The sequence below is a fragment of the Cucurbita pepo genome, chromosome 14, assembly GCF_057944985.1.
Source record: "Cucurbita pepo subsp. pepo isolate OVF chromosome 14, ASM5794498v1, whole genome shotgun sequence".
Taxonomy (NCBI): domain Eukaryota; kingdom Viridiplantae; phylum Streptophyta; class Magnoliopsida; order Cucurbitales; family Cucurbitaceae; genus Cucurbita; species Cucurbita pepo.
The window spans coordinates 2,903,833-2,927,732 of record NC_141811.1 but is presented as its reverse complement, the minus strand read 5'-3'; the positions used below and the strand labels follow the sequence as shown (position 1 = coordinate 2,927,732).

The following is a 23,900-nucleotide window of genomic DNA, read 5'->3' as shown; positions in this document are numbered from 1 at the left end:
CCTTATTAAATGAATGCTTAATTTTGGGGGATTTTATTTATTTATTTTTTTTTTATTTTTTTGAGACCGTCACAAAAAAAGAGAAGGATTTTTCTTTCTAATTTACCTCACAGGTTGGTAATATGACAACTCATATCACACGCGTTAAAGATTATCCTCTTTAAATCATTCGAGCTATCTCTAATCTCATTTGTCCCTTCTTAATTTGATTAATAAAATTATAACCAAATTTTATAAATATTTAAAGGTGTGATCTTCAATAAGATTATGATTTCGGGTTTTATTCCTAAAAAAAAAAAAAAAAAAAAAAAAAAAAATCTTGATTGATTAATAGCACAAAATAAAATTAAAAATAAAACTTAGAAAATCAAAATTCTCTTGACATTCTAATAACATTGATTTATAAGTTATTTTTTTTAAAAAAAAAATCAAAACTACTTTGAATAATATTATTTCATACTATTTTTTTGTCCTCTAATTTTGAAAAAAGGGATTATTTTATTAGAATTTTTTTTTTCTCTCTCTCTAAAGCCAATAACTCAAGAGGGCGAGGTTGTGGATTTTGCCACTAACCGTCAAAACCGCTACTCATGTAAAGTGGGAAGAAACAAAATCCAGTGTTCGCTAGCGCACATAACTCATCAACTCTTTTACTTCCAATGCAACTAAGTAATGAACCACAATAATCTCTCATCCATTGATCGAAATCTAATGGCTAACATTCCCACACTTTCATGGAGCCGACCACAGAGAAGCATAAGCAAAAAATTAAAGAAGTTCAAAACATTCTCACATCCCTATTTGACGCTGCCCTTCACTTTGAAGAAGACAGTGAAAACAGAGTTGCAGAGAAGAGAGGGATTGTTCAAAAATGGAAAGGCAAAATGGTGTGAACATGAAGAAAGGGCCATGGACTGCTGAAGAAGATGAGATTCTGGTCAACTATGTCAATAAGTTTGGTCCAAGAGACTGGAGCTCCCTTCGATCCAAAGGACTTCTTCCCAGAACTGGGAAATCTTGCCGTCTCCGTTGGGTTAATAGACTTCAACCCAACTTGAAGACGTAAGTCATGGAATTTGAATTTGAGTTTCTTCAGTTTTCTGTTTCTGGACAGATTCTAATGAGTTTGATATCATCATGTTTGTCGGCTATGCCTTTTGGTGTCTCTATCTCTAAGAAGTTGTGATGTTTCCTACAACCAACGTGTAAAGAATATGCATATTTGTGCAGAGGATGTAAGTTTTCAGCAGAGGAAGAGAGGGTGGTGATCGAATTACAGGCGCAATTCGGGAACAAATGGGCGAAAATTGCGACATATTTGGAGGGAAGAACAGATAATGATGTGAAGAATTTCTGGAGTACAAGGAGGAAGAGATTAGAAAGGATTTTGCAGATCCCACCACAGAAATCTCAGAAAAACAAACAGAGGAGTTTGGAACCTCAAGGACTCTATGAATTGCCTGCTTTAGAGGTAACAGTTTCCCATTCAAGTTAGATGGAACATAAAGGATTTCTCAAGCTAATAGTTACCAATCTACAACTTTTTGATCATGTAGATGTCTAACCTTGGTCAGTAATGAAGATTTGGACTGTTGTTTTTGGTAACTTTTTGTAGTATGGCTGATGTAATTGCAGGTTCCTAGCTCCAGCTCCTCTCAGCTGGATGAACAATCATCAACCTGGAAGGATCATTTGGAGAATGCTTTCCAATTAGGAAACTCAGAGATGCATAAAATACCATCGCTATCAGTACAGTCAAATATGCTTACTATGGAAAATGAAAATCAAGTATTTGGAACCCCATCCACACACATGCTAGCAGCACCCTTTGACCCTTTTTCTCATTGTTGCATCGCCCAATTCACACATTCCTCGCAAGAGATCGGAATGTTTCCAGACTGCCACGGACTGGCTCCGAACCACGCTCCTTTCAATTTGCAAGACGTGTTTGAGCCAGGCGAGCCTTCGGAAACAAACAGTTCCCTGAAGTTCATGAGCAGTTCAATGCCTAATGAACAAGAGATGAAGGCAGAAAGTAATTTAGAAGTTAAGAATGAAAACTCTTACCATGCAACTGCAGATGATTGCTTTGATGATTTCACAGCTGATTTATTTGATTTCTTTGATCAACCTCCTCCTTCATTGAACTAGAAATTTAATCATGATACACCATTGTACCTGAAACATTGATAACTAAACTCCACTAGCTCATGAGGCAATACATCCATGTCTAAGTTTATTGGCTTATTATTCGCTTTGGTGGGTCTTGTCCTTTGTGTTACTCATTTCCTGCATACTATTATTGGAGTAACTGGACTAAGGGTTCTAAATCAGCACAAGCATGGGAAGTTCAACAACTTATTCATATAAAACAAAGCCAACCTAAGAAAGACTTCGAAACAATAGTCACAGGAATTGGCATCAGTATGATTCATTGATGATAATTGATGCTCAGCCACACTCAAAATCACTTACTACAGCCCCAGGTGGCGAAGAGCCGACATCGAGGGTATACTTTGACTTGGACGATAGTCCAAACTCTGCTATAGAATATCTGGACTGGAAAAGAAGGAAAACACTCCTATTTTTGCTATCTTCTAAACGTTGATGCTAATATGTCTATCATCCTTATCAACGTTCTTCATCAAACTAAAAATAGACTAATGTTATAATGAGGTGTATATATTGTTTTTGAGATAAGAATGCATATGGTTAGATAAGACCAGGATCTACTTATAGTTCTTTGGCATCCCAAAGAAATATTATGCTGTGCAGTAAGAAATTCCTATACAAGTTTGAGTGTTCAACGTAGTCAAGTGCCTCTCCCATTGGTCACAATCAGAGAAACCCGATCTTATGCGAAGAAGAAAGAAGTAATGCCAATTCTTCACTTGTAAGTAGAATTGTTATTCACACGCTCAATATAATAGCAGTTTTAGTTGTATGTACAACTGAAATATCTACTTCAGATCAGTAGATTGAAACCCATGCAAATCCGGGTAGGTTATTACAATAAAACTTGAAAACATTGACCAAAGCATCCTAAATGTGCTCTATTCTGTCCATCGCAGTGTAGTTTCTTTCACTGTTCTAACTGCTCGCGTCCGAATAAATGTCAAGTTTAACTTACCTACCTGGTCAAACAAACTAAGAAAACTACTCTCAGATGTAAATCTGCGTCAAAGAGATAAGACTTGTATCAGAATTCATCCAAGAATAATTGGCGCCTGAGGAAATAAGTGCTGCTGATTTATCTCCAAATTGTTTCATTAGCATCAGTAAAAACTTCATTATGATTATCTATGAGGCACTGAATGACCTCGATGGCACTGAAGTCAACTGACACGGCATCATCCAAAGGAATGTGAGAGGAAGCATCTGTGTCATCACTCTCTTCTGCAGCACAAAAACAAAATAGTGAGAATTGTCCTAAGGGACCATCATTCTATTCCGGCAAGAAAATTTGCTTGCTAATTATACTCGAAACAAATTAAACTAACTAAAACTATTTTCCTTGTTAACAATATATGTGTTTGAGTTCTCAAAATTTTGCATACGATTAAGGGCTATGTGGTTCAAAATGTCCCTACTCACTTCTTAAACTGATGCAGCCAACAGATTCGCTTGCTAGAGTTGCTCAAAGAGACCTTTATTCTATATATGAAACATGCTGGTTACAAAGAAAGGGACAAATTCTTTATAAGAGCTTCTAATTAACCACAAAGTACTAAAACGGTGCACTGACTAACTAAAGGCCCATGTACAATAAACTATTCAAAAGTCCTAAAATGCAGAGCAGAGTCGAGATTGGAATTTACCCAACCTCACTATGTTATACCTTCCACATTCCCTCAGTTGTATCAAACAACAATCATAATAAATTGTTATTTACTAGGTAGAATTATTTGCATACAAAGGTGATAGGTCCTTTGAAACACTTCAAATTATCTATTCAAGAGTAAATGAAAAATATATCATTCTTGTTCAAATCCTTGCGAATGGAATGTTCATTCCAAAAGAGGAAAAGATCGAGGATCTTTTTCCAATGATGTGAACTAAATTGAAGTACATAGCAAGCAAGCAATCAAACAGCAAGGATTGACCCAGTTACCTGAAAGCACGTCCCATGCACTGTAAGTAGGCGGTGTATTATTTAAGGACTTTGCAGAAGAACTTTTAGAATGATAATCCCAAAATTCCCGATAGAACTCTGGGCGCTTGTCATTTTGCCACATTATTATAGGAGTCATCTCCATAGCAAGGCTACGAGCATCCATCTATTGAAAGAACACAAAAATTAGCAACACAACTAAGAACATATTTAAGGACATTAGAAGATTAACCACATCAAAAGTTAGGCAAAGGAAGGTGTCAAATTTTCAGGGCAGGAAAAATCGCAATTACTCGTCAGAAAGAAGTTAGCAATAGCTAAAAGCTTATATATCATCTAAAAGGAAGTATATTGCGGATTACAATTTAAATGTCATGGGCAACACATGCTCCAGAAACTTATTCATAAATCCTTGAAGAGACATGCATAAAATAGTCCCACAGAGAATAATAGCCAAAATGCCTAAAACATCAAAGACATGCATGACATTATATAATCCTCATCACAAGAAAGGTTATGGAAAAAAGGCTCTAGAACAGAAATCTTGGCTAGCGCCAAAAAATTTGTAATCCTGAAGGTTGCTTCTTACAATTTGAAATAGAGGCTCCTGACATCATCAGCTTCCATAATTATAGAGGTTGCAATGTTGCAAATAACAAGCGATTCTTGTGAAATATATGAAATTTGCAGCCTTGCATGAAAACTTTTCTATCTAAAATCTACATAGTGCTTAGATACTGAGTAGCTTATCAAACAGTAGTAAAATTAATTTAGACAACCTCTGATAAATGTACTTCCGAGCAAGCAGCATTATTTCACCAAGTGACTTTTTCTAGATACTAAGTTCATAAGAAAGCAGAGATCATCATATCCACTTCGTTAAATAAACTGAGAAATGTGTCCTTACAGGCCGACTTAAACTTGTAAATAGACTAATACAAACAAGAATGCACTCATAGGTATGCATCCCATGAGAGAGAGCCCATGCCATGACGAGAACCAGTAAACATAATATGTTCTTACATGTCAACTCAAACTCATAAAAAGACCCATATAAACAAGAGTGTACACAGGAAAGCACGAACATGTGTATGTGTATGCGTGTGAGAGAGAGATACACTACTCAAAACTCATAAATGAACCTACATAAACAAGAGTGCACAAACAGGCATGCATGCACAGAGAGAGAGAGAGAGAGAGAGAGAGAGAGAGAGTCCTTGCCTTATTGAGCAGTGCTTTTTGGCTAATGCGGAGAAATAGTGCAGTAGTAAACTCCAAGGTCATGTAGTTCACGTTGGGAAGTTTTTTTAAAATGTTTCGCAGGGCAATTAAGTTTGTACGTGCACCTCTGATCTCATTGTAAAGCTCAAACGTGACTAGTGGCTCAGGAAGACTGGCCAGGTAACATTTAGCTAGAGCTGCTACATCAACTGGATTTGTACCCTCAGGTAAGGGGGCATTGGGATCTGACAAATGTATATATTCAACACACATTTTGAAGTTAAATCACTAAAGACCAAACTTAATCATACAACTATTTCCGTTACCTTGATTATACATTGATACCAACCGCTGAAGAACCCTTTCATCTCCGTCAGATTTGAACAAGCATGGTAAATTTAGCCCTAGAAGTGAAAACAAAGGGTAAGCCAATGCAGACGTTGAATGGAATTTTAGTTGCATGCAAAAAATTACATGTAGAGATGTAATTTTGAAATTCAATACCTGACAAGACGAGATAATCGGCACACCTAACCAAAATATGTGGAATGACCCTGCTTGACTGTTGTTTTTGTACGGTTACCTCAATTGGAACTCCAAATACTACAGTCACATAATAAGAAAAAAATAAACATAATAATACAGACCCGAGCAAGAAGATTTTGCAGAGAGATCAGACATGTAAATACTCAATAACATTAAATAAACTAAATGGACAAACTTCAGAAACTTACGATCAGTACTGGCAACCCCCTGAAAAATGGTAAACAAACAGGAGTTAAACGTCGGGTATAATATATAAAGTGAGGGGAACTGTATAGGAGGACTATTACCTTCTGCCATCGCTCAATATCTGTCAAAATTGTCTTGCTCTTTTGAGCAGTTTTTTTTGCAACCTAAAACACATACACTCGTTGGATATGAAAGGAAATTACACACTAAGTAATATACAAAAAGGAATAGAAATTTTTCGCCAATATTACCTCTTCAACTTTAACTTTCCCCACGACAACCTTGTCCTTTGTCTCCGTCACACCTTTTCTGAGGAATGTGCCAGTAGTAGCAGCAGCACATATTAGACGTTCTTGCACAGCATGTCTTGTAGCTGGCTGCTGAAGGAGGGCCCATCGACTCTTAAACAAAGAACCAACCCGTTCAGCAACATCAGCAGCATTTCCTTTTGCATCCTTCGCAACTCCCCCAACAAAAGTTCCAGCTGATTGTCCAGCTTCTTTCAGCTTTACTCCTACAATGTACCATTATTAGATATAACATGCGAAACTTAGAACTGCAAGAGAGCAAACAACAAAAACTTCTCTTTTATGTACTGAAATAAGTACCTGATGAAGAAAAAAAACCACTAGCCTTCTCCTGCCACTGAGAAGAATTAACAGAAGGCATTGAACCAACAATAAAACCGGAATCGTCTTAAAGATGTGTATGATTAAGCCTGTTAAAGAACAATGCCCATCAAAGTCCAAAAAAGAAAGATCAGCTCGCAAGTAATAGTATAAAATGATGTATTAAGTCAAATATAAGCCAGTATAAGTTCACCTAGACTTTCAATCGACCCATACTATTACTTACAACTATTTAACTCAGTTCAATAGAAACTCCGATTGAGTGGAAAACACAAGCTAGTCATATCAATTTCTGGTAAAAATCAGAGAGAAACCTAATTTAGTCATCCGCCAACGTTTATGTGCTCATCTCAGTAGCAAACAAGCCAGTCATATCAATTTCAGTAGAAACCACAATTCAACCATAACCATAAGAATTGACTACCCCACAGGATCATTCAAATAACATCACAAATTGAACATGAAGTCTAATTCTTCTAAATTTCCTAACAGCAGAAAACAAAAGAAAACAAAAATCAGAGAGTAGCAGAATAACCAGAGATAACATCAAGACAATCCCACGAGCTCTGGAAAAGAAACCTAACGACAATCAATCACAGTTGTTTATATTGATCAAACATGACGAAATTTCTACCTGTAAAGAATTCTGGCTCGCAGTCGTAATCGACTACCAACAAAGCAGAAAACACCTAGAATCGCACGAGAATTTTCTCGAGAAACCCGAAGAAGAAAATCGCACAAGAACCCTCCGATTCCCAAAAGGCAAAAAGAAGCGCGCTAAGACTGCAGAAGCTGAAGAAAAGAATGTCTCTCCCAAAACTTCTTTTTTTTATATATATATATATAATTAAATTTAATAAAATAAAATTCAAAGTCCTCAGCTAGCCAATTTAAAATAACTAATCGGACGGCTCTGATGGGTTGCTGTTGCAAACAAAAAAACAATCGGACTTTAAACAAATAGAAATTTGCCACGTGGAACACTTTAACAATTTCAGGATCACTCAATAAACAGTTGCCGAGTTGGGTTTTCTAATTTCACCATTACAAAATAATAAATTACCCGATGAAACCAATTTATAATTGATTTTTAAATTTGTTTTTCAACTACAAAACTGCTCATTTTGTATTTTCCATTTTTAATATATTAATTTTAGTACCTTAAAATAAGACGAACATATCTAACATATATTTATTTTTCTTAAAATTAGAGTTGTTGTACCAAAAATAATTTAAAACATACAAAAATAAATAAATAAATTTGATGTAAATAAATTGCAGTAAGTAGAAAGTTTATAAAAAAAATAAATTCTATAAAGTTGCAATGTATATGTGTATTTAATTTTTGGGAGCCCTTACTTATAAGATAAATTATTCAACGTGATTATCTTAATAAAGTCGTTTAGTCATTTATTTTTATAAATATTCCTAGATTGAGTTGAAATATTTTTTTATATAGTAAATCCAATTGTTGAAGTTATAAATTTAAATAATGAACTCAACCAAGTCATAAATTTTTTAGTTTGATTGATTGTAGCTGTTCGAGTCATTTATTTAAATTTATATTTTTAATTAAAGTAAAATATTAGCTTTTATACCATCGATTTATTCGTTTATTTTTAAACATTTAATTAAAACTCGAAAGTTATTCTCTATATTTCAAAAAATAATAACATTTAAATAGTTTATAAGATTAGTCAAAGAATAAATCATTATAAAATAAAATATATTATATACAGTTGTAATGAGTTGAGATTTTTTTTTTTCTTATTTTTCGTATTTAGTTAATAGTATATTTTATTTTATTTTCAAAATTTGGTCAGTAAATATGATTTAGTTTATAATGTGTATTATATTTAAACGTGTTTTTAATCCATTTATATCCCATAATTCAACGGTATAAAATAAGTTCAGGAGTGAAAACCCCCCATTTTCCTCTCCTCTTCATCTTCCCCGACAACTCTCTTCCAAAACCAGTGCTGTCTCCACACCAGCTCCACCTTCTCAATCGGCAAATTCTTAGTCTCCGGCAGAAAACAGTACACAAAAACAGTCATCACCACCACCCACCCTCCAAAGAAGAAGAAAATCCCTGCTTTCAAGTGGCACAACATGGCCAAGAAAGTCTGAGCAATAATGAATGTAAACACAAAGTTGGTTGCCACTGTGATACTCTGCCCCGCCGACCTGATCTCCAATGGAAATATCTCGCTCGGCACAAGCCACCCCAACGGCCCCCAAGACCACCCAAATCCCGCCACGTACACACAAATCAGCACCAAAAGCACAAAGCTGTAGCCTTTACTCACACTCCCTTCGTCGCCCAACAGCGCCGCAAGCAACGCACCAACAATGATTTGTGACACAAACATTTGCACACCCCCTGCTATGAACAGAGCTCTCCGCCCCAATTTGTCCACCACCAGCATGGATATGAAGGTAGTGACTAACCCCACAGCGCCCGTCATGATTGCGGAGAACAACGAAGCGCTTTCCCCCAACCCAATTGTCCTGAACAGAACTGGCGCGTAGAAGGCGATTACGTTGATTCCAGTGACCTGTTGGAAGAAGGGTATGGCAATTGCCATCACTAATTGCGGCCTGTACTTTCTCCTCATGATGTTCTTTAATGGGTTGTCGATGGATTTCGCAATTTCGCTGGCTTGGATCAGGTCGGCGAGCTCGGATTGGACATCGGAAGTGCCACGGATTCGTTGGAGCATTTCGTCGACCAGTTGGTGGGGCTTGCCAAGCTGAAGGAGACTGTTGGGGGTTTCGGGGAGGAAAAGGGCACCGACGGTCAAGATTGAAGCAGGGAAAGCGGCCATGGCTAGGGAGATTCGCCAGCCATAGCCGGCTTTGATCTTATGGGTGCCAAAATTGATTAAATTGGCCGTTAGAGCGCCGATTCCGACGCTGAGTTGGAAGCCATTGTTGATTGCTCCTCTGTAATTTGATGGTGCCATTTCAGAGAGGTATAATGGCACAGCCTGCAAATGAAACCAAATTTAGCACTTAAAAAAGTGTACCAAAAAAGTGTACCAAACTTATAATTTGAAAGTTCAAGAACTAAATAGATACCTGATTTGCAAAACCGACTCCGACTCCGAGTAGTACACGACCAAATATGAGCATATAAATGTTCGTAGCGGCGCCACCGAGGGCGGAGCCGGCAATGAAAACGAGGCCGGAGAAGATAATGGAAGGCTTACGGCCAAAAGATTTGGTGACAGAAGAGGCAAAGAAGGAAGCCACAAGGCCGGCTAAGTATAAGGAAGATGTGAAGGATGTTAGAAGTTGGCTGTCAAATTTGCAATAGTTGCTTATATCTTTGTCTTCCTTCATCTTCCTATCCACTTCTGGGAAGAATTTCACCAAGAATGCTTCCATTGATGTCACTCCACCTATATATAAATTATAATTACATTATTGTTATATCTCCACGATCGTTATGATATTGTCCACTTTGAGTATAAGTTCTTTGCTTTGAGCTTCCCCAAAAGTTCTTACACCAATAGAGATAGTATTCTTTGTTTATAAACTCATTATCATTTCCTAAATTAGCCGATGTGAGACTTTCATCATCCAACACCTCCCCTTGAACAAAGTACGCCTCCTCTTAATCAAGGCTCAACTCTTTTGAACTCTTAGTCATTTTTTACTGCCTTTGAAGAGGCTTGATTCCCTTTCTTTTGAAATCCTTTGTTCGACATTTGAAAATTTACCAATCTATTGGCACGACTAAGTTTAGGGCATGACTCTAATACCATGTTAGACGAACACGACTCTCCACAATGGTATGATATTGGTTGGTTGGAGAGGGTAACTAAACATTAGTGTAGAAACTCTCTCTAGTGGACAAGTCTTAAAACTTTATAGAAAGTTCATAAGAGAAAGTCCATAAAACACAATATTTACTAGAGGTGAACTTAAACGGTTACAATTGATACAAGAGCCAAACATTAGCCAATTACAGTTGGTATAAGAGTTATTACAAATGACATAAGAATTAGACATCGATCAGACATTTCTTATAAGGATGTGAAAACTATATAGACCTCAAATTAATTATTTATTCGGTGAAAACTATATAGATAATATATATTTAGCGATATAAAGTGTTTTTATCTCGAAAATTACATATCCCAAATAAAGATATAAACAACAAAAGCATGAGAAAGAAAGCCAACCTAACTACCATTAGTATTACAAGAGCTACAAATTTAAGTAATTACTTTCCAATATAATAAATAATTTTCTTTTATTTTCTAACTTAAAAAACTTAAAACAAAAATAGTATTTAAACTTTTATAATTTATTGTAACAAAGCAAACAAGAAAAAAACCCCAAAATTAAATTTGAAAAATAAAAATATCTAAAAAAATGAAAAAGAAAATAGGTTAAATTAATTTTTTTTTATACTTTTTCAAGTAAATATTATATAGTTTCTTATTTTTTTTATTTTTTACTTTTACCATTGACAAATAGAGATTTATCATAAACTTTTGTAGGGTAAAGAATGTTTTGAAGATCATATGCAATATTAAAAATTGACCTGAAATTCCAATGTCATAGCCAAAAAGAACACCTCCCATGGCAGCCATCATGCAAGAAAGCACCACAAATGGAGTCATCTTCCCACTGTATTGCCCTCCTTCACTCGCAGCTCCCATTCCCACCGCCATAGCTCTCAACTTCTTCTTCCTCGAACCTCTGGTTTTTACAATTATATATGTTTTAAAGAGAGAAACAGAGAGGGCTTCTTCAAGCAAGCTCTCACAACTTTGATACTTACTTGAAGAACACAAATACAGAACAGAGAGAAGATCAAATTAAAAGATGCAGACTTGCTTGACTTTGGGACTGGACAGTGACGAACATTATTGGCCACACATTCATTATTTTATTTATTTTTTTATTTTCTTTTAAAGAAAATTCAAAACTATTCCTACTTTGACTTGCATTATTATGGTATTTTTTGCTTTTTTATTTCTTTTTTGTTCTAGTGAATTTATTTTGGGAAATTAATAAGCTTTGTTTTTATCCATTTAATTAAATTACTAATTTATTATTATTTTTTTCCAAAATGTCTGTATAAATAGAGATAGTATTACTTACTTACCAATCTTTTTTACTGCATTATTTCTTAAAATAAAAAAAAAAAAAAAACTTTTTTTTAGGATTTCTTGAGAGTAAATATTAATTTAATTTAATTTGTTTATTTTTGTGTTGTCTCCATCTCATAAAGAGGAGAAATAAATAGACACGTGGCAAATTTATGACAGGAAGAGTGTATTGAATATTCTAAATTGGAAGGTAAATGAAAAAGATATTAAATGATTAATAATAACAAAATAAAGAATTTGTGAAAATAAGAAAAAAGTGAGAAAAACAATAATAATTATTTATATGTCCGTGTGTACGCAATAAATAAATAAATAAATGATAGCTGTAACACTTGGGATCCATTAAATAAATATAATTATAAGAATCTTATCATAAGAGAAGAAAAATATAATTTGAGTTAATTGAGATGGGGTCCATACTTTATTATTTATATTTAATGTTTAAGTTTAATACTTAAAATTCATGCTTCACGTTGGTTTGGTCTATGAAATTATGTTAAATTATGCCTAAAGTTGACATCATGATCCAATTAAAATAAAGTAATAATGAATAATAAGTTGGTATGTTCATACTACAAAAATAATAATAATAATAATAAATGAAAATAGATATTTTATTTTAATTTTACATTTTGTTTTTAGTTTTTACCTATTTAACAATGTTTTCATGCGGTACACGTGTTAATATAAATTGTTTGTGTACATTAAAGAAATAATTTATATCTCTAAACCAACTAATAATTATATTAATTTAAAATTTAATAATCGAATAATTTAGACGTGTTAATCATTAATTGATTTTATTTAAAAATTAATTTAAAATCACTAAAAAAAATCCAAATACTGGCTAATAGTTCTAAAAACCTCTTTTACATAAATGTGTTTTAAAATTATAGACTAACCCGCAATATATAACATGCTAACAAAGATACTGAATCTTGTAGAGAGGTGAATTGTGATATCTCACAGGGGAATGAAACACAAGTATGTGTAAACTTCACTAGTAGACACATTTTAAAACGATGAGACTGACGACAATATATAACAGGCTAAAGTAGACGATATTTACTGGTGGTGGGTTTAGATGGTTACACTTTCGATTATCACTTTTAGGGACACAACATTTGAATCCCTCCAACCACTAACACGAATTGCCTCCCGAACCTATTGACCGTAAGCATTGATATGAACGTCGAGCTTGAGCCAACGAGCGAGACCGTGATGGCAGATGGTAGAGATGCAGCTTCATCCAAACCAAGTTCAGAATAGAACTGGTGCACAAAGGATCGATGCCTGTCACTTGGGCAAATGGTAGGGAAATTTCCATTATGAGATGTGGTCTATACGTCTTTTGGGTAATTTTGTTCCATGGGTTGTCTTTGTTTATGGAGTTTGCACTTGCTTTGTTCCTCTTATCGAACTCCAAATGAATTAGAATCAAGCAGAAGCTAGTAGGCATGTGATACCGTGGGCCGATGACGATGGTGAGCTGCTAAAGGCACAGACAAGAAGCGATCATGATAGTATGCTAGCCTTGTTGTTCATTATATATATGTCGTTTGCTGGTTTGATATTCTTGTTTACAAGAAATGCTCCATTTCCCTCTCTCTTCTCTAACCAACGTGGGATCTCATAATCCGCCTTATTTGAGGTTAGCGTCATCGTTGGCCACATCTGCTAGAGAGAGGTTTTAAAACTCCTGTAAGGAATCTCTTGTTCTCCTCTTCCACCAATGTAAGATCTCACAATCTATTCTTCTTAGGGGCCAGTGTCCTTGATGACACACCGCCCGGTGTCTAGCTCTAATACCATTTGTAACCGTCCAAGCCTAACGCTAACAGATATTGTCCGCTTTAACTGATATAGTTGTCAGCCTCACGGTTTTAAAACTCTGCTAAGAAGAGATTTCCACACACTCATCCAATATTTCGTTCTCCTTTCCAATCAACTTAAGATCTCACACGGTGTCATTCCAGCGACGGAAAGGCAGCCATAATCAAAACCCACCAACCAAATAAGAAGAAACAAAAGAAAAGAGAAAACTTGCAGCCACAATAATACTCTATCCAGCAGATTCAATCTCCCATTTAAAGATCTCAAACGGAACCAACCAACCAACGAACCAAGAGAACCCCAATTCCAAGCAAAACCAGCAGCATATATGCATATTAAAACAAGAACCAAATACGCATACCCTTTGCTCAGCCCACCATGACCGCCTAGTTGAGCCGCCATTACAGCCTGCGAGGCAAACGTTTGAACTCCCCCAATTGCGAACAAAGCTCTTCGCCCAACAACAGCTAACCACTTTCCTCAAAACGGGATAAATTATTATATATATATATTTTTTTAAAGTTTAAAGATATGAATATTTTTTAAATAAAGTAAAAAACGATTTTTATTCCCGTAATAACTTTTTTTTAAATTTAAAGGGTTTAATAAATTTTTTGAAATGAATATAAATAAATTTGAAGTTATTTTCTATAATTTAACGAATTTAATGTAATTTATTATTTTTTAAAAAATAAAAAATACATTAATATCTATTTATTTTTTATTTGGCGGCTTTCGAATGCCTATAAATAACGGACCGCCCTATCGAAACGCACGCTGAAGCTTTCAGGGTTCTGGAATCAGTGGAGCGATCGTTTTGTCTTGATCTCATCGATCTCTTCTCCCCTTCAAGGACTCCACATGGACTCGATCAATTCAAACCCTAACCCTAATATCGCCATTGAAACCCTAGTTCCTTATCCTCCTGATTATTCTACTCCCGAAAATTTTGAAGACCGCGATCGTGACTCTTCTCTGCCGCCCATTTCCGGACCTGCTGCTTCAGATTATCCCAACTCCTCTTTATATTTGGGACAAGAAATTAAGCAATCCCACGGTCGAAACTCCTCGATTGCTCATAGTGAAAATCCGGGGTTTAGTTCTGGAAACGGATATGCGGACAACCAAGCGGCCGATGGTGCTCGGATTGGTGCCAATTATGTGCCAAAGGTGGAGATTCAGAGGCCGCTGTTGTCGGAGAATGGATTTACGAACACTCATAGTGGAAACGACAAGGACTTCTCCGGTGGCGAAGAGGAGACCACGAGTAGGCGCCGGCGTCGAAGCCGATGGGATCCGCAGCCGGAGATTAATGACCAGAGTGGCGGTGAATCTGGGAGCGGTGCGCGGAAGAGGAAGTCCCGTTGGGCTGATGACGATCCCAAGCCCGTAATTCAACTTCCTGATTTTATGGGAGGTATTGAATTCGATCCTGAAATCCAAGCTTTGAATAGTAGGCTTCTAGAAATTAGTAGAATGCTTCAATCCGGTATGCCTCTAGATGATCGGCCTGAAGGTGCTCGTTCGCCTTCCCCGGAGCCAATATATGACAATATGGGAATAAGAATAAATACTAGGGAGTATCGTGCCCGAGAAAAATTAAACACAGAGAGACAAGAGATAATTTCTCAGATAATCAAGAAGAACCCTGCATTTAAGCCTCCAGCAGATTACAGGCCGCCGAAGCTTCAGAAGAAGCTTTATATACCGATGAAGGAATACCCAGGTTACAATTTTATTGGGTTGATTATTGGTCCTAGAGGTAATACCCAGAAGAGGATGGAGAAGCAAACTGGTGCGAAAATTGTAATTAGGGGCAAAGGGTCTGTAAAAGAAGGTAGACTGCAACAGAAGAGGGACCTAAAGCATGATCCTGCAGAGAACGAGGATTTGCATGTTTTAGTTGAGGCTGAAACGCAGGAAGCACTAGAGGCTGCAGCGGAGATGGTAGAGAAGCTCTTACAGCCTGTCGATGAAGTGTTGAATGAGCATAAGAGGCAGCAGCTTAGGGAACTTGCTGCCTTGAATGGAACCATAAGGGATGAAGAATTCTGTAGGTTGTGTGGCGAGGCAGGGCACCGTCAATATGCCTGCCCCTCGCGGACGTCGACATTCAAGAGTGACGTACTTTGTAAAATATGTGGTGATGGTGGGCATCCAACAATTGATTGCCCTGTGAAGGGGACAACTGGGAAAAAGATGGATGATGAATATCAGAATTTCTTGGCAGAGTTGGGAGGAACGATTCCCGAATCAGCAACCAAGCAGAACCCTACACTGGCAATAGGCCCTGGCGCTTCAGGAAGCAATCCTCCTTGGACTAACAATGCAACTGGCGCTAGCAACACACCACAAGCAGGGGTTGGTGCAAACGGAGTGAAGCCTGCTAAGGAATATGACGATACAAACTTGTATGTAGGCTATTTGCCTCCCACTTTTGATGATGATGGTTTGATTAGATTATTTTCAACATTCGGTGATATTGTGATGGCTAAGGTTATTAAGGATCGGGTTTCTGGCTTGAGTAGAGGTTATGGATTTGTGAAGTATTCTGATGTTCAGATGGCTAATAATGCAATTGCCAGCATGAATGGCTATCGTCTTGAGGGCCGAACAATTGCTGTTAGAGTTGCTGGCAAGCCACCGCAGCCCACTGTGCCTCCTCTCCCTCCATCATCGGCTGTGCCCACTTATCCCGTTTCAAGCCAGCCTGTTGGTGTCTATCCATCCCAGCAGTTTATGCCGGGTGGTCCTCTTGGGAATGTTCCTCCACCCACAAGTTATGCAGGAACTCCAGTTCCATGGGGTCCTCCGGTTCCTTCTTCATATGCTTCTTATCCCCCTCCACCTCCGGGTTCTAACGTCTATCCGGCTGTTCAGGGTCAGGCCATGCCTCCTTATGGCATCCAGTACTCTCAGGTCCAGACAGGTCCCCCAGGTGCTCCATCTCAACCTGTTGTGACTTCGGGTGAAGCACATCAAAGTTTTCCTCCAGGAATGCCATCTGAAAATCCTACTAGTCAGCCATTACAAACTACGGCATATGGGAACACTTTATATTCGATGCCACCAAGTGCTCAACCACCCTACCCCCCTTCTTCGTATGGTTACTCACCTTATTATAGTGCAGTTTCTACTCATCCGTTACCCATGTCTGCATCAAGTACAGATCAACCTCAACCACCCAGCGGGAGTGTTCCGTGGGCTACAAATCCTCCAATGCCTCCTCCCATGCCGTCTGCAGAGAAGACAGCATCAGGCGCAGATGCAGAGTATGAAAAGTTCATGGCAGATATGAAATAATTGAAGTTCTAATGGAGCATGCTTTGAATTTGGAGGAGGTATAAATTTCTCGTTTTTTTGTTGTTTTTAAATTCTGGGTGAACCTACTTCGATGAAATGAAATGGGTTCAATTTCCACTTTTTTCAACCCTTGAAAAAAGAAAAATCAATCTGTTGAAACTAACTTTATTGCGATTTTTTCTATTGTGTTTAATTTCTAACTTCTTTTATTTATTTATTTATTTATTTATATATATTTAAATTCCCAACTGTTCTATTACTAATCACATTTGATATGTTTCTCCCTCCAGTATGATTAGTCCTGACAGGATCGAGTTATCTCTGTAGCCCTGGATATGGAGGGATCATTCTGCTGTAGGAATAGAATATTGTCTAGCTTGTTAACACATATCTGGTTTCTATATTTTTTAAAAAGATCTTTTTGTCTACAGAATTTTGATTTACTTAGAAAGAAGATATTCTGAAACACCGGGCTGCTAATTATTTGGCCATTGTTTTCATTCTCATAGTTCTTTGCATGTGTGGGTATAAAATTGCACTTATGGAGGGCACCTAGAATTGTATTAGATTTTTTGGCATTATTTCCAAGTCATCTTAAAAAGCATTTCAACATATGAATCTGCCTTAAATTTTTTTATTTTATTGGTGGGTGGTATCTATTTTATCAAGTTCAAATATATAGTATTTTCATCCCAATTGTTTTAATTTCTATGTTTTTTTTTTTACAATAAGGACTTGATTAGAAAGATCAATATATATAGTTGAAACTTTCAAAATATTATACACCAAATTAAATATTTACCCAAAATTTATGGACTAAAATATATATTCAACCTATTGCCAAAAAACATTTAGTTTATATTTCAGCACTGATCATAGTCAAGATAAAATAGGGGTTATTTATCCTGCATTTGTCTTTTTTTGTATCTGCTCTGCTCTAACATGCTGATGATTGTTGGGAATGATATGGGTTATATGTGCCATTTTCTCTGCTCTAATTGCTCTGCTTTCCTCACGTTGTTGGTATTGGGTGTGAAATTGCAGTGCACTCATCTTTCCCATGAATATCATTTGTAGTTTTCTTAATGGTGATGTGTATTTGTTTGCTTAGTCTCGCAGTTATTAACCATCCAATGGTATCATGTAAAATTTGACAGGACTGATGTTTCTTGGAGCTGATTACTTACCTCTTGCCATGACTTTGTTGGAAGTTTGGGACTCACCTCTTTAACCTTGCTGTACTGTCTTGACATTTGCAGAGATTCAGGCTAGAAGTCCTTGTCACATTTGCCTTGTATTGAAGGAGCAAATTTGATCATATTATTGAAGGATTTGGTTCTGTTCTTTGTGCATTTGCTATCTAACAGTGTCTGGTTAATTTTTGCTTTTCTATTACTATTTTGTGTTTTTACTTTTTCGTTACCTACTTCACAGATTTAGGTAATGGTACTTCTTGAAACATGCTTGTTGCTTATTTATCCTAACAGTTTATTGATCATTGTTTCCTGTTTTGACGTTCTAAGTAATCTCTTATTGTCATGGTGTTGATGCCTACCATCAATTGATCCACAGGTAATCTTGGCCTCAGTTTCCATGGGAATGGTGTGGTACATGGAAGAATTGCTTTAACATTTCTTCTGTTAGATGTATGTTGATTGCTTGGGCTAACCCGTTTCTGTTCAGCATAATATGCTTTCTGTTTTAAGGGTTCTATATTAGTTAGTATTACGGTGGTGGTGATGGTATTCTTCATGCCTTCCATCAATCCATCTTGAAGGGATCATGCCTTAGAGTTTTGACTCATGGGGGTATGTGGAAAAATTACCTTGATTTATAGCGTCTTAATCATTTCTTCACGTTTATAACATATTCTGATCACTTTTTCTAGTTCTCTTATGGCAGGTTAAAGATGTCAGAGTTGTTATATCACAGGCTAGTCAGTTTATATATTATAATTCTATTCATTGCCAATTTTTTGTTGACTTGTGGACAAGTGCTAGATAACTTCTATTGGTGTCGACTAATTCATTCAGTTGGATAGTGATAGGGTTCAAGATACTAACAACTCGAGTCAAGATCAGTCGTTCACGTAGTAGACTACCAAGTTCAAATTGAGTCCATCCTACAAAATTTAGCTCCTGATTTTTCTGATCTTTTATATTGTCTATGATTATGTGGAGCTGTAGTATGATATTATACATTCCATGAAGAGATTAGTTTAGTCGATGGATAATGGGTACTTCCATTGTACCAATGGAGAATCCGAACAAGTGTTGCTGCTCATTGGTTTCCGGGAGCATACATAGGGCCTTATCATTTTTCTTAAGTACACCCTTCATTTTTGTTCACTAACCGTTACCACCCTAAGCTAAAAGATTCAGGAGTAATATATATTTTTGGTACTTCTTGCAATCTTTCATTCAGAGGAGACTCATAAGGAGAGTTTTCTATCAAGGGAAAACTCCATCCTAAAAGAGGAGTTCTTAAAGTTTCATGTGCTTGTTTGAGTGGTTTTATTTAGTTTCTGTGCAGCGTAGCCATCATCATATATAATTGAAGGCCTTAAATGTTTTAGATGCGAAAGGATGCATCTCTAGGGAGGATTGAGAATGTCCTCAGCTGTTTTTGTGACTTTTGCTAACTAACATGATTGTGAGTTGTTAAGGTCGTCATTAGATGATAAAAGTGGCACTGGATGGTTCCTGCTGTCTGCCATGGAGGGTAGTGGATTCTTGCTGTTGAAGAACTCGATTTACAATTGTTTGTTTCGTACGTGGAGGATTTGGTGGTGTTTTCAGGGAAAGTGCTAACTGCAAATATTATCCCTGGGAGAGTTGTATCACTTCATGTTACTTTTGGAGTCTGATACCATATACCTTTCTTCTTCATGGATCATCTCTGGTATAATATCAATAGACCAAACTTTTAGAACATTCTCACCCAACTTTTGCAAATTCAATAGAGGCTAATAGAGTCCAAGCCAAGCTAGACATGTTTGAGAATGATTACTTCCAAACATGTTTTTAATTATTATACTTTCGTTTAGAATTTAGAGTGTTGTTTTTTATTTTAAATGGTTGAAAGCATGTTTTGTTTTATAGACAAAAATGATTTAAACTATTTTGAAATTATTTTGAAACGTTCTTTTAATCTCACTCACATGTTCTTGAGGAAGAAAAGGGAAAATGTTTGATTGATATTCCTTTAACCAATCAAATTTAAAGACTTGTAGTTTATAATTTAGGGGTTATATCAATACCAAAGTAAAAAAGGGAAGATTCGACTTGGGCTAGTAATATCAGTCACTAAAATATGATTTTGAATAATAAGTAATTACTATATTATATACTCAATTAGTCTCCATAGCCGACAATGGGCAAAGAAAAAGAGAATATCTAATAAAATAGGGAAGAAAGAGGGATTAATGTGAGAAAAATAATTTTTCAAAAAGAAAAAAAAAACTAAATTAATTTTTATAGCCTCATTAATATAAAATCAATCAATCAATCAAATTTTAAACTGGGAATGACCATTTAAACTTCTTTTTAAATGTAAATTACTATTATTTAAACCTGTAACAACTTCATAGAATTTGTACTTTTAAAGGGAAAAAAAGTCGTAAATTTGAGTATTTACAGTCCATATAAATATTGATGTAAAATTGCATTTGACAAAAAAAAATATGAAGAAAAAATAAGAGCATACTAATATAAAAGGTAAATTTGTATTGATTAAAAATTTGAAAATAAAATTCAAGTTTGTGTTTAATATGTTTTCAGATTTTCAATTAAAAATTGTCCTGAAATTTTTGAAAATTAAAAGTTAAATAATTAAATTTGTAGACATCGATCGTATAAACAGCTCATCTTGCTTGGTAACTCTTCAGTTCTAAGATCCTCCTGGTCTAGGGTTCGAATCCTTCTTATTTTTCTTTTTCACCATTTTCCCCCTTTCCCTGCCCTTCGTCATCTTCAACCTCGAGCTGATGAAGAATCCCGATCCATCTCCTCCGCGCAGAAAGGTAACCCAATTTTCAGGTTTCAGCTAACTATTTTTTTTGCTTCCTCTTCAACTTGAACTCGATTTAGATCTAAACCCTTCTCCATCTCTCTGCCTCTCTGTTCCTTCTGCAGATCAAATTCGCCCCAAAATCCACACCGCGCAGAAGGCCACCCCCCGCTCCAAAAACGTACTCCTCTGATCTCATCTTCTTCCACATTTTGGTCTCTGAATTTGCACAAAGTTTCGGTCAACTTGTTCTTATCCTTAATTTGTTTGGCGAATTACAGTGAAGACGAAGATGTAGTTGGTAATGTTGCTCAAACTCGCTACCTCCTACGCCGTGCCACTGTAAGTTCCTTTGTTCTTCTATGATTTTCGAATTCTTCTGTACATTTTTCGTTTGCTGTTTAGACGATTTTCTGTATTTCTGACTTCAGCTTTGGAGGATTGAAATTTGTGGATAAAACATTTGAATTTCTTCCCCAGTTTTTAGCAACGCTTTTACTACAAGTTTCTGTTTGGTTCCCGAGAAAAAAATTTGGGATGGAAATGAATTCGTTTTCGAGCAGCGTTTGGGGTTTCTCATTTCTTGCGAGATGAAAATAAAATTCATTTAGGAGAATAATTTGTGTGATTAGTGGACACGTGTATGGTTCAGATTAACATTTTTCTTAAACTAACTTTTAACACCGTCTGATCTGACCACGTGGCATTCACTAATGTTAGTTCATGAACTGTTCGAATTCATTTGATTCTTTCTCCACTTTGTAGGAGAATCTTGGAAAACGAGGGAACAAAGTCGAGAAAAAATGTGAAGTCCTTTTCGAAATCCATGTATTTTTTTCAATGAAATTTTGACGGTCTGATCCCATATGAACAGATTTGTTTTCTTGTTCATGATCAAGATTGTTGCATTACCTTTTCCTCTATTTTGATATCCATATCTGCAGCTTCTGTGCAAGTTGCATTCGGGCCTGGTGCGGCATCGGCATCAGAATCATCTTCTATTAGAACGTATGGAGTCCCCAAAATCGGAAACAGTAGCAGAAAAAATGATAATGAGCCTGAATCTGCTGAAGATGAGGAACTTATCTCGCCTCTGCCTATGGATTTCGAAGAATATGGGAAAAATCTCAATGAAAAAACAGAGGATGCAATCAAGAACACGAAGGATTACAAAGAACCATGGGTAATTTCTCTTTCTCCATCTCACTTTTGGCGCGCGCACACACAGATTAGCGTCCTGATTTCATGATATTTTCTCAGGATTACCATAATTCTTACTATCCTACTACGCTTCCTTTACGGATGCCTTACTCTGGAGATCCTGGTATGTCTTTATTCTCTCGAAGTCACTCAAAATCTTATAATCAATCTTGAAAACGGAAGCGGACCTTATTGAGTTCTTAGATTAGGGCTTGTTTATCTCTGCTGATATGAACCTGTTACCTTGGTGAACGATGATTCTGGGTTTGTTCTGTAATTGCTAACTCTATTGCCTCTTGTTGGGGTTTAGAATTGCTTGATGAAGCTGAGTTCGGGCAGGATGTGATGGATAGGGAGTGTGATGAGAACTCTAATATACCTGCCTTGGATCTTGGATTGCTGGTTGGTGAATGCATTGATAAATGTGGCTTGAAATATATGAATACATGCAGGATCTAGTTATAATATGGTGGTGTTTTGATGCTGCAGGATGAAAATTCTGAGAATACTAGGTACTTTTTTCAGCTTCCTGCTCGTCTTCCTTTTCCCAAACGATCATCTACTTCAACAGGAAAGGAGAAGGTAGGAAACTTGAGATCTTCAATCAGCACTGGCTCATCAGAGCTGGGCGATTTACAGAACCTGCCCGGTGGATATATGGGGAAACTACTGATATACAAGAGTGGAGCTGTTAAGTTGAGGCTGGGAGATACACTTTACGACGTGAGTAATGTCGTTAGCGTTCTAAGATCGAAATCAAGCATTGTTAATGTAACAACCCAAGCCCGACTAATAGATATTGTCCGCTTTGGCTCGTTATGTATAGTTGTCAGCATTACGGTTTTTAAACGGGTCTAAGCATTCCCTCTCCAACCGATGTGGAATCTCACAATCCACTCCTCTTTGGGGTCCAGCTTTCTTACTAGCATACCACCCGGTGTCTGGCTCTGATATCATTTGTAACGAACTGTGAGGCTGATAGCGATACATAACTAGACAAAGTGGACAATATCTACTGACGGCGGGCTTGAACGGTTATATGTTACCGTCCTTGTTTAGAGATCATATATAGTGATTTACTCTGGTTCTCTTTTTGGGGCTGTTGCAGGTTTCTTCTGGTTTAGACTGCAGTTTTCTTCAACATGTTGTGGCGATCAACACCGACAAGGGACAGTGCTGCGATCTCGGAGAAATTGGCAAACGAGTCGTGGTGACACCAGATATAGGTTCCCTCTTGAATTCAATGACTGACTTGGGATGAACTTGAAGAGCAGGCCTGCGGATAGAACAACCATCTCAAAAGGAACAGGAAAGAACGGCTGATCCATACAATGTCAAGATGGATATGACCAATGGGTGTGTACTGAAAATGCTCAGTAGGTAAGGAAGTTGCGTTTTGCTGCTCTTAGGATGTCACATTATTCACCAAACTGCCTCCTTTGTTAATCCAATGCAACAAGAACGTGTTCATTCTCTCTAATTTCTAGCTGTGTAGTGGGTTGTCATTAAACAATGTGGATAACACTGTAAATGTTTTTTTTTTTTTGTTTTTTTAATAATCGTAAGTTCTAAATATTAAAGATAAATAATTAATAAGATCATTAATGATTTTTGACACTACACTTACCATATTTTAAAACTTGATTAAAACACTATTTTAGTTTTCATATTTTAGAACTTATTTCATTTTAGCCACGTACTTTTAAAATGACTAAACTTAGGTACTAAAAATATTTT

The 23,900-nt window shown here is 36.5% G+C and overlaps 5 protein-coding genes across 5 annotated transcripts; 3 read left to right on the top strand and 2 right to left on the bottom strand.

The window, feature by feature from the left end:
- The first annotated feature begins 329 nt into the window (after positions 1–329).
- LOC111809903 (uncharacterized) lies at positions 330–2,730 on the top strand. Its single transcript, XM_023696373.2, has 3 exons — positions 330–1,062; positions 1,231–1,471; positions 1,636–2,730. Exons 1-3 carry the CDS (start codon positions 872–874, stop codon positions 2,149–2,151), a joined length of 948 nt encoding a protein of 315 aa, XP_023552141.2. The 5' UTR covers positions 330–871; the 3' UTR covers positions 2,152–2,730.
- Positions 2,731–2,870: 140 nt separating this feature from the next.
- Positions 2,871–7,517, bottom strand: LOC111809902 (small G protein family protein / RhoGAP family protein). The gene is made up of 10 exons (XM_023696370.2): positions 7,328–7,517; positions 6,673–6,782; positions 6,316–6,578; positions 6,166–6,228; positions 6,067–6,085; positions 5,837–5,935; positions 5,659–5,736; positions 5,333–5,577; positions 4,112–4,277; positions 2,871–3,396 (listed from the first exon to the last, which is right to left on the bottom strand). Exons 2-10 carry the CDS (start codon positions 6,731–6,733, stop codon positions 3,251–3,253), a joined length of 1,140 nt encoding a protein of 379 aa, XP_023552138.1. The 5' UTR covers positions 6,734–6,782; positions 7,328–7,517; the 3' UTR covers positions 2,871–3,250.
- Positions 7,518–8,525: 1,008 nt separating this feature from the next.
- Positions 8,526–11,548, bottom strand: LOC111809901 (hexose carrier protein HEX6). The gene is made up of 3 exons (XM_023696369.2): positions 11,249–11,548; positions 9,775–10,097; positions 8,526–9,683 (listed from the first exon to the last, which is right to left on the bottom strand). Exons 1-3 carry the CDS (start codon positions 11,376–11,378, stop codon positions 8,604–8,606), a joined length of 1,533 nt encoding a protein of 510 aa, XP_023552137.1. The 5' UTR covers positions 11,379–11,548; the 3' UTR covers positions 8,526–8,603.
- Positions 11,549–14,419: 2,871 nt separating this feature from the next.
- Positions 14,420–19,888, top strand: LOC111809755 (splicing factor-like protein 1). Its single transcript, XM_023696160.2, has 2 exons — positions 14,420–16,993; positions 18,113–19,888. Exon 1 carries the CDS (start codon positions 14,514–14,516, stop codon positions 16,953–16,955), a length of 2,442 nt encoding a protein of 813 aa, XP_023551928.1. The 5' UTR covers positions 14,420–14,513; the 3' UTR covers positions 16,956–16,993; positions 18,113–19,888.
- Positions 19,889–20,828: 940 nt separating this feature from the next.
- On the top strand, positions 20,829–23,643 carry LOC111809756 (uncharacterized). The gene is made up of 9 exons (XM_023696161.2): positions 20,829–20,976; positions 21,089–21,144; positions 21,245–21,305; positions 21,729–21,768; positions 21,908–22,146; positions 22,224–22,287; positions 22,474–22,565; positions 22,653–22,886; positions 23,272–23,643. Exons 1-9 carry the CDS (start codon positions 20,941–20,943, stop codon positions 23,422–23,424), a joined length of 975 nt encoding a protein of 324 aa, XP_023551929.1. The 5' UTR covers positions 20,829–20,940; the 3' UTR covers positions 23,425–23,643.
- Positions 23,644–23,900: the final 257 nt, after the last annotated feature.